Source organism: Coregonus lavaretus, assembly GCF_964263955.1.
Source record: "Coregonus lavaretus genome assembly, chromosome: 34".
NCBI classification, from domain to species: Eukaryota; Metazoa; Chordata; class Actinopteri; order Salmoniformes; family Salmonidae; genus Coregonus; species Coregonus lavaretus.
This window is the reverse complement of record NC_140021.1, coordinates 11,481,886-11,495,707: the sequence shown is the minus strand read 5'-3', so window position 1 is coordinate 11,495,707 and position 13,822 is coordinate 11,481,886. Positions and strand designations below refer to the sequence as shown.

Below are 13,822 nucleotides of genomic sequence, written 5' to 3'. Positions count from 1 at the left end.
GTATTATAGTGGTAGTGTCTGTGTTGTAGTGGTATTGTCTGTATTATAGTGGTAGTGTCTGTATTATAGTGGTAGTGTCTGTATTATAGTGGTAGTGTCTGTATTGAAGTGGTAGTGTCTGTATTGTAGTGGTAGTGTCTGTATTATAGTGGGAGTGTCAGTGTCTGTATTATAGTGGTAGTGTCTGTATTGTAGTTGCAGTGTCTGTATTATAGTGGTAGTGTCTGTATTATAGTGGTAGTGTCTGTATTGTAGTGGTAGTGTCTTTATTATAGTGGTAGTGTCTGTATTATAGTGGTAGTGTCTGTATTGTAGTGGTAGTGTCTGTATTGTAGTGTCTGTATTATAGTGGTAGTGTCTGTATTGTAGTGGTAGTGTCTGTATTATAGTGGTAGTGTCTGTATTGTAGTGGTAGTGTCTGTATTGTAGTGTCTGTATTATAGTGGTAGTGTCTGTATTGAAGTGGTAGTGTCTGTATTGTAGTGGTAGTGTCTGTATTGTAGTGTCTGTATTATAGTGGTAGTGTCTGTATTGTAGTGGTAGTGTCTGTATTGTAGTGGTAGTGTCTGTATTGTAGTGGTAGTGTCTGTATTGTAGTGTCTGTATTATAGTGGTAGTGTCTGTATTGTAGTGGTAGTGTCTGTATTGTAGTGTCTATATTGTAGTGATAGTGTCTGTATTGTAGTGGTAGTGTCTGTATTGTAGTGTCTGTATTATAGTTGTAGTGCCTGTATTGTAGTGGTAGTGTCTGTATTGTAGTTGTAGTGTCTGTATTGAAGTGGTAGTATCTGTATTGTAGTGGTAGTGTCTGTATTGTAGTGGTAGTGTCTGTATTGTAGTGGTAGTGTCTGTATTGTAGTGGTAGTGTCTGTATTATAGTGGTAGTGTCTGTATTGAAGTGGTAGTGTCTGTATTGTAGTGGTAGTGTCTGTATTATAGTGGTAGTGTCTGTATTATAGTGGTAGTGTCTGTATTATAGTGGTAGTGTCTGTATTGTAGTGGTAGTGTCTATATTGTAGAGGTAGTGTCTGTATTGTAGTGGTAGTGTCTGTATTATAGTGGTAGTGTCTGTATTGTAGTGGTAGTGTCTGTATTGTATGGACTGTATTATAGTGGTAGTGTCTGTATTGAAGTGGTAGTGTCTGTATTGTAATGGTACTGTCTGTATTTTAGTGGTAGTGTCTGTATTATAGTGGTAGTGTCTGTATTTGAGTGGTAGTGTCAATATTATAGTGGTAGTGTCTGTATTGAAGTGGTAGTGTCTGTATTGTAGTGGTAGTGTCTGTATTATAGTGGGAGTGTCAGTGTCTGTATTATAGTGGTAGTGCCTGTATTATAGTGGTAGTGTCTGTATTTTAGTGGTAGTGTCTTTATTATAGTGGTAGTGTCTGTATTATAGTGGTAGTGTCTGTATTGTAGTGTCTGTATTATAGTGGTAGTGTCTGTATTGTAGTGGTAGTGTCTGTATTGTAGTGTCTTTATTATAGTGGTAGTGTCTGTATTATAGTGGTAGTGTCTGTATTGTAGTGGTAGTGTCTGTATTGTATGGACTGTATTATAGTGGTAGTGTCTGTATTGAAGTGGTAGTGTCTGTATTGTTATGGTACTGTCTGTATTGTAGTGGTAGTGTCTGTATTATAGTGGTAGTGTCTGTATTGTAGTGGTAGTGTCTGTATTATAGTGGTAGTGTCTGATTTGTATTGGTAGTGTCTGTAATGTAGTGGTAGTGTCTGTATTGTAGTGGTAGTGTCTGTATTATAGTGGTAGTGACTGTATTGTAGTGGTAGTGACTGTATTATAGTGTTAGTGTCTGTATTATAGTGGTAGTGTCTGTATTATAGTGGTAGTGTCTGTATTATAGTCGTAGTGTCTGTATTATAGTGGTAGTGTCTGTATTGAAGTGGTAGTGTCTGTATTGTAGTGGTAGTGTCTGTATTATAGTGGTAGTGTCTGTGTTATAGTGGTAGTGTCTGTGTTGTAGTGGTATTGTCTGTATTATAGTGGTAGTGTCTGTATTATAGTGGTAGTGTCTGTATTATAGTGGTAGTGTCTGTATTGAAGTGGTAGTGTCTGTATTGTAGTGGTAGTGTCTGTATTATAGTGGGAGTGTCAGTGTCTGTATTATAGTGGTAGTGTCTGTATTGTAGTTGCAGTGTCTGTATTATAGTGGTAGTGTCTGTATTATAGTGGTAGTATCTGTATTGTAGTGGTAGTGTCTTTATTATAGTGGTAGTGTCTGTATTATAGTGGTAGTGTCTGTATTGTAGTGGTAGTGTCTGTATTGTAGTGTCTGTATTATAGTGGTAGTGTCTGTATTGTAGTGGTAGTGTCTGTATTATAGTGGTAGTGTCTGTATTGTAGTGGTAGTGTCTGTATTGTAGTGTCTGTATTATAGTGGTAGTGTCTGTATTGAAGTGGTAGTGTCTGTATTGTAGTGGTAGTGTCTGTATTGTAGTGTCTGTATTATAGTGGTAGTGTCTGTATTGTAGTGGTAGTGTCTGTATTGTAGTGGTAGTGTCTGTATTGTAGTGGTAGTGTCTGTATTGTAGTGGTAGTGTCTGTATTGTATGGACTGTATTATAGTGGTAGTGTCTGTATTGAAGTGGTAGTGTCTGTATTGTAATGGTACTGTCTGTATTTTAGTGGTAGTGTCTGTATTATAGTGGTAGTGTCTGTATTAGAGTGGTAGTGTCAATATTATAGTGGTAGTGTCTGTATTGAAGTGGTAGTGTCTGTATTGTAGTGGTAGTGTCTGTATTATAGTGGGAGTGTCAGTGTCTGTATTATAGTGGTAGTGTCTGTATTGATGTGGTAGTGTCTGTATTGTAGTTGCAGTGTCTGTATTATAGTGGTAGTGTCTGTATTATAGTGGTAGTGTCTGTATTTTAGTGGTAGTGTGTGTATTGTAGTGGTAGTGTCTGTATTGTAGTGGTAGTGTCTGTATTGTAGTGGTAGTGTCTGTATTGTAGTGTCTGTATTATAGTGGTAGTGTCTGTATTGTAGTGGTAGTGTGTGTATTGTAGTGGTAGTGTCTGTATTGTAGTGGTAGTGTCTGTATTGTAGTGGTAGTGTCTGTATTGTATGGACTGTATTATAGTGCTAGTGTCTGTATTGAAGTGGTAGTGTCTGTATTGTAATGGTACTGTCTGTATTGTAGTGGTAGTGTCTGTATTATAGTGGTAGTGTCTGTATTGAAGTGGTAGTGTCTGTATTGTAGTGGTAGTGTCTGTATTATAGTGGGAGTGTCAGTGTCTGTATTATAGTGGTAGTGTCTGTATTGATGTGGTAGTGTCTGTATTGTAGTTGCAGTGTCTGTATTATAGTGGTAGTGTCTGTATTATAGTGGTAGAGTCTGTATTGTAGTGGTAGTGTCTTTATTATAGTGGTAGTGTCTGTATTTTAGTGGTAGTGTCTGTATTGTAGTGGTAGTGTCTGTATTGTAGTGTCTGTATTATAGTGGTAGTGTCTGTATTGTAGTGGTAGTGTCTGTATTATAGTGGTAGTGTCTGTATTGTAGTGGTAGTGTCTGTATTGTAGTGTCTGTATTATAGTGGTAGTGTCTGTATTGAAGTGGTAGTGTCTGTATTGTAGTGGTAGTGTCTGTATTGTAGTGTCTGTATTATAGTGGTAGTGTCTGTATTGTAGTGGTAGTGTCTGTATTGTAGTGGTAGTGTCTGTATTATAGTGGTAGTGTCTGTATTGTAGTGGTAGTGTCTGTATTGTAGTGTCTGTATTATAGTGGTAGTTTCTGTATTGTAGTGGTAGTGTCTGTATTGTAGTGTCTATATTGTAGTGATAGTGTCTGTATTGTAGTGGTAGTGTCTGTATTGTAGTGTCTGTATTATAGTTGTAGTGCCTGTATTGTAGTGGTAGTGTCTGTATTGTAGTTGTAGTGTCTGTATTGAAGTGGTAGTATCTGTATTGTAGTGGTAGTGTCTGTATTGTAGTGGTAGTGTCTGTATTGTAGTGGTAGTGTCTGTATTATAGTGGTAGTGTCTGTATTGAAGTGGTAGTGTCTGTATTGTAGTGGTAGTGTCTGTATTATAGTGGTAGTGTCTGTATTATAGTGGTAGTGTCTGTATTATAGTGGTAGTGTCTGTATTGTAGTGGTAGTGTCTATATTGTAGAGGTAGTGTCTGTATTGTAGTGGTAGTGTCTGTATTATAGTGGTAGTGTCTGTATAGTAGTGGTAGTGTCTGTATTGTATGGACTGTATTATAGTGGTAGTGTCTGTATTGAAGTGGTAGTGTCTGTATTGTAATGGTACTGTCTGTATTATAGTGGTAGTGTCTGTATTGTAGTGGTAGTGTCTGTATTGTAGTGGTAGTGTCTGTATTGTAGTGGTAGTGTCTGTATTGTAGTGGTAGTGTCTGTATTGTATGGACTGTATTATAGTGGTAGTGTCTGTATTGAAGTGGTAGTGTCTGTATTGTAATGGTACTGTCTGTATTGTAGTGGTAGTGTCTGTATTATAGTGGTAGTGTCTGTATTATAGTGGTAGTGTCTGTATTGTAGTGGTAGTGTCTGTATTGTAGTGGTAGTGTCTGTATTGTAGTGTCTGTATTATAGTGGTAGTGTCTGTATTGTAGTGGTAGTGTCTGTATTGTAGTGGTAGTGTCTGTATTGTATGGACTGTATTATAGTGGTAGTGTCTGTATTGAAGTGGTAGTGTCTGTAATGTAGTGGTAGTGTCTGTATTGTAGTGGTAGTGTCTGTATTATAGTGGTAGTGTCTGTATTGTAGTGGTAGTGTCTGTATTGTAGTGGTAGTGTCTGTATTGTAGTGGTAGTGTCTGTATTGTAGTGTCTGTATTATAGTGGTAGTGTCTGTATTGTAGTGGTAGTGTCTGTATTGTAGTGTCTATATTGTAGTGATAGTGTCTGTATTGTAGTGGTAGTGTCTGTATTGTAGTGTCTGTATTATAGTTGTAGTGCCTGTATTGTAGTGGTAGTGTCTGTATTGTAGTTGTAGTGTCTGTATTGAAGTGGTAGTATCTGTATTGTAGTGGTAGTGTCTGTATTGTAGTGGTAGTGTCTGTATTGTAGTGGTAGTGTCTGTATTATAGTGGTAGTGTCTGTATTGAAGTGGTAGTGTCTGTATTGTAGTGGTAGTGTCTGTATTATAGTGGTAGTGTCTGTATTATAGTGGTAGTGTCTGTATTATAGTGGTAGTGTCTGTATTGTAGTGGTAGTGTCTATATTGTAGATGTAGTGTCTGTATTGTAGTGGTAGTGTCTGTATTATAGTGGTAGTGTCTGTATTGTAGTGGTAGTGTCTGTATTGTATGGACTGTATTATAGTGGTAGTGTCTGTATTGAAGTGGTAGTGTCTGTATTGTAATGGTACTGTCTGTATTATAGTGGTAGTGTCTGTATTTTAGTGGTAGTGTCTGTATTGTAGTGGTAGTGTCTGTATTGTATGGACTGTATTATAGTGGTAGTGTCTGTATTGAAGTGGTAGTGTCTGTATTGTAATGGTACTGTCTGTATTTTAGTGGTAGTGTCTGTATTATAGTGGTAGTGTCTGTATTATAGTGGTAGTGTCAATATTATAGTGGTAGTGTCTGTATTGAAGTGGTAGTGTCTGTATTGTAGTGGTAGTGTCTGTATTATAGTGGGAGTGTCAGTGTCTGTATTATAGTGGTAGTGTCTGTATTGATGTGGTAGTGTCTGTATTGTAGTTGCAGTGTCTGTATTATGGTGGTAGTGTCTGTATTATAGTGGTAGTGTCTGTATTTTAGTGGTAGTGTCTTTATTATAGTGGTAGTGTCTGTATTATAGTGGTAGTGTCTGTATTGTAGTGGTAGTGTCTGTATTGTAGTGTCTGTATTATAGTGGTAGTGTCTGTATTGTAGTGGTAGTGTCTGTATTGTAGTGGTAGTGTCTGTATTGTATGGACTGTATTATAGTGGTAGTGTCTGTATTGAAGTGGTAGTGTCTGTATTGTAATGGTACTGTCTATATTATAGTGGTAGTGTCTGTATTGTAGTGGTAGTGTCTGTATTGTAGTGGTAGTGTCTTTATTATAGTGGTAGTGTCTGTATTATAGTGGTAGTGTCTGTATTGTAGTGGTAGTGTCTGTATTGTAGTGTCTGTATTATAGTGGTAGTGTCTGTATTGTAGTGGTAGTGTCTGTATTATAGTGGTAGTGTCTGTATTGTAGTGGTAGTGTCTGTATTGTAGTGTCTGTATTATAGTGGTAGTGTCTGTATTGAAGTGGTAGTGTCTGTATTGTAGTGGTAGTGTCTGTATTGTAGTGTCTGTATTATAGTGGTAGTGTCTGTATTGTAGTGGTAGTGTCTGTATTGTAGTGGTAGTGTCTGTATTGTAGTGGTAGTGTCTGTATTGTAGTGTCTGTATTATAGTGGTAGTGTCTGTATTGTAGTGGTAGTGTCTGTATTGTAGTGTCTATATTGTAGTGATAGTGTCTGTATTGTAGTGGTAGTGTCTGTATTGTAGTGTCTGTATTATAGTTGTAGTGCCTGTATTGTAGTGGTAGTGTCTGTATTGTAGTTGTAGTGTCTGTATTGAAGTGGTAGTATCTGTATTGTAGTGGTAGTGTCTGTATTGTAGTGGTAGTGTCTGTATTGTAGTGGTAGTGTCTGTATTATAGTGGTAGTGTCTGTATTGAAGTGGTAGTGTCTGTATTGTAGTGGTAGTGTCTGTATTATAGTGGTAGTGTCTGTATTATAGTGGTAGTGTCTGTATTATAGTGGTAGTGTCTGTATTGTAGAGGTAGTGTCTGTATTGTAGTGGTAGTGTCTGTATTATAGTGGTAGTGTCTGTATTGTAGTGGTAGTGTCTGTATTGTATGGACTGTATTATAGTGGTAATGTCTGTATTGAAGTGGTAGTGTCTGTATTGTAATGGTACTGTCTGTATTATAGTGGTAGTGTCTGTATTGTAGTGGTAGTGTCTGTATTGTAGTGGTAGTGTCTGTATTGTATGGACTGTATTATAGTGGTAGTGTCTGTATTGAAGTGGTAGTGTCTGTATTGTAATGGTACTGTCTGTATTGTAGTGGTAGTGTCTGTATTATAGTGGTAGTGTCTGTATTATAGTGGTAGTGTCTGTATTATAGTGGTAGTGTCTGATTTGTATTGGTAGTGTCTGTAATGTAGTGGTAGTGTCTGTATTGTAGTGGTAGTGTCTGTATTATAGTGGTAGTGACTGTATTGTAGTGGTAGTGACTGTATTATAGTGTTAGTGTCTGTATTATAGTGGTAGTGTCTGTATTATAGTGGTAGTGTCTGTATTATAGTCGTAGTGTCTGTATTATAGTGGTAGTGTCTGTATTATAGTCGTAGTGTCTGTATTGAAGTGGTAGTGTCTGTATTGTAGTGGTAGTGTCTGTATTATAGTGGGAGTGTCAGTGTCTGTATTATAGTGGTAGTGTCTGTATTGATGTGGTAGTGTCTGTATTGTAGTTGCAGTGTCTGTATTATAGTGGTAGTGTCTGTATTATAGTGGTAGTGTCTGTATTGTAATGGTAGTGTCTTTATTATAGTGGTAGTGTCTGTATTATAGTGGTAGTGTCTGTATTGTAGTCGTAGTGTCTGTATTGTAGTGTCTGTATTATAGTGGTAGTGTCTGTATTGTAGTGGTAGTGTCTGTATTATAGTGGTAGTGTCTGTATTGTAGTGGTCGTGTCTGTATTGTAGTGTCTGTATTATAGTGGTAGTGTCTGTATTGAAGTGGTAGTGTCTGTATTGTAGTGGTAGTGTCTGTATTGTAGTGTCTGTATTATAGTGGTAGTGTCTGTATTGTAGTGGTAGTGTCTGTATTGTAGTGGTAGTGTCTGTATTGTAGTGGTAGTGTCTGTATTGTAGTGGTAGTGTCTGTATTGTAGTGTCTGTATTATAGTGGAAGTGTCTGTATTGTAGTGGTAGTGTCTGTATTGTAGTGTCTATATTGTAGTGATAGTGTCTGTATTGTAGAGGTAGTGTCTGTATTGTAGTGTCTGTATTATAGTGGTAGTGCCTGTATTGTAGTGGTAGTGTCTGTATTGTAGTTGTAGTGTCTGTATTGAAGTGGTAGTATCTGTATTGTAGTGGTAGTGTCTGTATTGTAGTGGTAGTGTCTGTATTATAGTGGTAGTGTCTGTATTGAAGTGGTAGTGTCTGTATTGTAGTGGTAGTGTCTGTATTATAGTGGTAGTGTCTGTATTATAGTGGTAGTGTCTGTATTATAGTGGTAGTGTCTGTATTGTAGTGGTAGTGTCTGTATTGTAGTGTCTGTATTATAGTGGTAGTGTCTGTATTATAGTGGTAGTGTCTGTATTGAAGTGGTAGTGTCTGTATTGTAGTGGTAGTGTCTGTATTATAGTGGGAGTGTCTGTATTATAGTGGTAGTGTCTGTATTGATGTGGTAGTGTCTGTATTGTAGTTGCAGTGTCTGTATTATAGTGGTAGTGTCTTTATTATAGTGGTAGTGTCTGTATTATAGTGGTAGTGTCTGTATTGTAGTGGTAGTGTCTGTATTGTAGTGTCTGTATTATAGTGGTAGTGTCTGTATTGTAGTGGTAGTGTCTGTATTATAGTGGTAGTGTCTGTATTGTAGTGGTAGTGTCTGTATTGTAGTGTCTGTATTATAGTGGTATTGTCTGTATTGAAGTGGTAGTGTCTGTATTGTAGTGTCTGTATTATAGTAGTAGTGTCTGTATTGTAGTGGTAGTGTCTGTATTGTAGTGGTAGTGTCTGTATTGTAGTGGTAGTGTCTGTATTGTAGTGATAGTGTCTGTATTGTAGTGATAGTGTCTGTATTGTAGTGGTAGTGTCTGTATTGTAGTGTCTGTATTATAGTGGTAGTGTCTGTATTGTAGTGGTAGTGTCTGTATTGTAGTGGTAGTGTCTGTATTGTAGTGTCTATATTGTAGTGATAGTGTCTGTATTGTAGTGATAGTGTCTGTATTGTAGTGGTAGTGTCTGTATTATAGTGGTAGTGTCTGTATTGTAGTGGTAGTGTCTGTATTGTAGTGGTAGTGTCTGTATTGTAGTGTCTGTATTATAGTGGTAGTGCCTGTATTGTAGTGGTAGTGTCTGTATTGTAGTGGTAGTGTCTGTATTGAAGTGGTAGTATCTGTATTGTAGTGGTAGTGTCTGTATTGTAGTGGTAGTGTCTGTATTATATTGGTAGTGTCTGTATTATAGTGGTAGTGTCTGTATTGAAGTCGTAGTGTCTGTATTATAGTGGTAGTGTCTGTATTATAGTGGTAGTGTCTGTATTGTAGTGGTAGTGTCTGTATTATAGTGGTAGTGTCTGTATTGAAGTGGTAGTGTCTGTATTGTAGTGGTAGTGTCTGTATTGTAGTGGTAGTGTCTGTATTATAGTGGTAGTGTCTGTATTATAGTGGTAGTGTCTGTATTTCTAGTGGTAGTGTCTGTATTTCTAGTGGTAGTGTCTGTATTATAGTGGTAGTGTCTGTATTATAGTGGTAGTGTCTGTATTGTAGTGGTAGTGTCTGTATTGTAGTGGTAGTGTCTGTATTGAAGTGGCAGTATCTGTATTGTAGTGGTAGTGTCTGTATTGTATTGGTAGTGTCTGTATTGTAGTGGTAGTGTCTGTATTGTAGTGGTAGTGTCTGTTTTATAGTGGTAGTGTCTGATTTGTAGTGGTAGTGTCTGTATTGTAGTGGTAGTGTCTGTATTGTAGTGGTAGTGTCTGTTTTTTTAGTGGTAGTGACTGTATTATAGTGGTAGTGTCTGTATTGTAGTGGTAGTGTCTGTTTTTTAGTGGTAGTGTCTGTTTTTTAGTGGTAGTGACTGTATTATAGTGGTAGTGTCTGTATTGTAGTGGTAGTGTCTGAATTGTAGTGTCTGTATTATAGTGGTAGTGTCTGTATTGTAATGGTAGTGTCTGTATTATAGTGGTAGTGTCTGTATTGTAGTGGTAGTGTCTGTACTATAGTGGTAGTGTCTGTATTGTAATGGTAGTGTCTGTATTATAGTAGTAGTGTCTGTATTATAGTGGTAGTGTCTGTATTGTGTAGTGGTAGTGTCTGTATTATAGTGATAGTGTCTGTTTTTTAGTGGTAGTGTCTGTATTATAGTGGTAGTGTCTGTTTTTTAGTGGTAGTGACTGTATTATAGTGGTAGTGTCTGTATTGTAGTGGTAGTGTCTGAATTGTAGTGTCTGTATTATAGTGGTAGTGTCTGTATTGTAATGGTAGTGTCTGTATTATAGTGGTAGTGTCTGTATTGTAGTGGTAGTGTCTGTATTATAGTGGTAGTGTCTGTATTGTAATGGTAGTGTCTGTATTATAGTGGTAGTGTCTGTATTGTAGTGGTAGTGTCTGTATTATAGTGGTAGTGTCTGTATTATAGTGGTAGTGTCTGTATTATAGTGGTAGTGTCTGTATTGAAGTGGTAGTGTCTGTATTATAGTGGTAGTGTCTGTATTATAGTGGTAGCGTCTGTATTATAGTGGTAGTGTCTGTATTGTAATGGTAGTGTCTGTATTGTAGTGGTAGTGTCTGTATTATAGTGGTAGTGTCTGTATTATAGTGGTAGTGTCTGTATTGTAGTGGTAGTGTCTGTATTGTAGTGGTAGTGTCTGTATTATAGTGGTAGTGTCTGTATTGTATTGTAGTGGTAGTGCTGACAAGGTCCGCCATTCTACAGGGTTGTGTTCAGTAGGTTTTAACGTAGCAAAATGTTTTGACAAGGGAATTGAAAATGTTTTTTTCTTGTTGGAAAAGTTCAGGTAACATTAGTAGATCCTCTGTTGCTAAATGTTTTGTCCCGTTTCCTGCCTACCGACTGCAGCCCGGGAGCAGCTGTAGGCGAGGTGTGGACAACATAATGGTATGCTATAAATAGAAATGAAAGCAGTCTAAGGATCATCTTACACAGCCATGCTGCCATGTGTGTGTATGTGTGTGTGTGTGTGTGTGTCCACAAGAATAGTAAACAAACAAAAATGTGACCAACTGGGGACATTTTGTTGGTCCCCACAAGGTCAAATGCTATTTCTAGGGGGTTTAGGGTTAGGGTTAGGAGCTAGGGTTAGTTTTAGGGTTAGGGTTAGGAGCTAGGGTTAGTTTTAGGGTCAGGGTTAGGAGCTAGGGTTAGTTTTAGGGTCAGGGTTAGGAGCTAGGGTTAGGTTTAGGGTTAAGGTTAAGGTTAGGGTTAGGGTAAATAGGATTTTGAATGGGACTGAATTGTGTGTCCCCACAAGGTTAGCCTACAAGACTGTGTGTGTGTGTGTGTGTGTGTGTGTGTGTGTGTGTGTGTGTGTGTGTGTGTGTGTCGGCTCCTTGAGTCTTATTAGAGAGAGCGAGGAAGAGTAAGAGAGAGAACACAGTACAACATGTCAGTGTGTCATAGCCATCCCCATTATCATCATCACCATCATCATGACAGTGTTAATATTGTCAGCCGACCCATATAACAAAAACGTCACGTGTTACCAGGAAGTGGATCAATACAGCATGACAACACAGCACCAACGGCACACGTATCAAGGCCAGTCGTGCACACGCACACGAACACACATACAGTACCAGTCACACCTACTCATTCAAGGGTTTTTATTTATTTTTACTATTTTCTAAATTGTAGAATAATAGTGAAGACATCAAAACTTTGAAATAACACATATGGAATCATGTAGTAACCAAAAAAGTGTTAAACAAATCAAAATATATTTTAGATTTTAGATTCTTCAAAGTAGCCACCTTTTGCCTTGATGACAGCTTTGCACACTCTTGGCATTCTCTCAACCAGCTTCACCTGGAATGCTTTTCCAACAGTCTTGAAGGAGTTCCCACATATGCTGAGCACTTGTTGGCTGCTTTTCCTTCACTCTGCAGTCCAACTCATCCCAAACCAACTCAATTGGGTTGAGGTCATGGGATTGTGGAGGCCAGGTCATCTGATGCTGCACTCTATCACTCTTCTTCTTGGTCAAATAGCCCTTACACAGCCTTGGGGTTTGTTGGGTCATTGTCCTGTTGAAAAACAAATGATAGTCCCACTAAGCGCAAACCAGATGGGATGGCGAATCGCTGCAGAATGCTGTGGTAGCCATGCTGGTTAAGTGTGCCTTGAATTAACCGACAGTGTCACCAGCAAAGCACCCCCACTTCATCACAACTCCTCCTCCATGCTTCACTGTGGGAACCACACATGCGGAGATCATCCGTTCACCTACTCTGCGTCTCACAAAGACACGGCGGTTGGAACCAAAAATCTCAGATTTGGACTCATCAGACCAAAGGACAGATTTCCACCGGTCTAATGTCCATTGCTCGTGTTTCTTGGCTCAAGCAAGTCTCTTCTTCTTATTGGTGTCCTTTAGTAGTGGTTTCTTTGCAGCAATGCGACCATGAAGGCCTGATTCATTCAGTCTCCTCTGAACAGTTGATGTTGAGATGTGTCTGTTACTTGAACTTTGTGAAGCATTTATTTGGGCTACAATTTCTGAAGCTGGTAACTCTAATGAACTTATCCTCTGCAGCAGAGGTAACTCTGGGTCTTCCTTTCCTGTGGCGGTCCTCATGAGAGCCAGTTTCATCATAGCGCTTGATGGTTTTTGCGACTGCACTTGAAGAAACTTTCAAAGTTCTTGAAATGTTCCGTATTGACTGACCTTCATGTCTTAAAGTATTGATGGACTGTCATTGTTCTTGCCATAATATGGACTTGATATTTTACCAAATAGGGCTATCTTCTGTATACCACCCCTACCTTGTTTTAACACAACTGATTGGCTCAAACACATTAAGAAGGAAAGAAATTCCACAAATGAACTTTTAACAAGGCACACCTGTTAATTGAAATGCATTCCAGGTGACTACCTCATGAAGCTGGTTGAGAGAATGCCAAGAGTGTGCAAAGCTGTCATCAAGGCAAAGGGTGGCTATTTGAAGAATCTCAAATATATTTTGAATGGTTTAACACTTGTTTGGTTACTACATGATTCCATATGTGTCATTTCAAAGTTTTGATGTATTCACTATTATTCTACAATGTAGAAAACTGTAAAAATAAAGAAAAACCCTTGAATGAGTAGGTGTGTCCAAACTTTTGACTGGTACCGTACACCAACGCCTTCAATACAGACACGTACACTATTATTTTTTTCTATAAGTTTGTCTATATATATATATATTTGTGTATATTTTTCAGTCTTGGAATATTTTTACATTTTTTTTAACAATCCTTTGTTAAAAAATTATCTGTATCTATGTGTTGCTGCATGTTTTCCTGTGGGCACTAGTGGATTGTTGACTCATTACCTTGCCAATCTGTTCACCACGTGCTCATATTGGGTGAGTTCATCATCATCATCATAATAATAATAATGACAAATCATATTACGGATATATTATAAATCACAATCTTCATTAACCTGGCAAAGGCTGCTCATAACTTTCCATATATCATGTATTGTAACCTTATTTCCTGCAAAAGCATTTTTCAAAAACCACAGCTGACAGCAGATCAAAACTCAACTCCAACTGTTGAAATTGTGTGAAATAATAACGACACACACACCTGCATCATAGAAAGTGTCCAGCACCGAGGTCTCTCCGAAGTCCAGTCGTCCAAAGGTGACAGTGGTCAGCAGAGCACTCTCTGCATCGCAGGCTCTCTGCAGACACTGGAGCGCCCCCGACTCGGGGCTAGTCGCCAGCACTGCCTTCAGCCCATCATTCAGCACATAGACTGCCCTCAGGGAGCGCTGCTTGGCGGAGGGGCTTGGGCTGGACACATTCTCCCGGTCCACAGACCCGACAAACACCCCCTCACGACTCTCTCCCCCACCTCCTCGACCCTCTCCCCCTGCTTCGGTCGCCGACGCACCCTGACCAGCCGTGTCCAT

General features: G+C 38.5%; 1 protein-coding gene across 1 annotated transcript in view; it reads right to left on the bottom strand.

Moving 5' to 3' along the window:
* Window positions 1-13,822, bottom strand: part of map3k15 (mitogen-activated protein kinase kinase kinase 15) — a gene marked incomplete at both ends in the record, with an annotated part of 406,077 nt that extends 392,255 nt beyond the window's left edge. Inside the window, one exon of the mRNA XM_084151764.1 lies at window positions 13,495-13,822. Coding sequence (XP_084007890.1) covers window positions 13,495-13,822 — 328 coding nt within the window. The remainder of the gene's footprint in view (window positions 1-13,494) is intronic.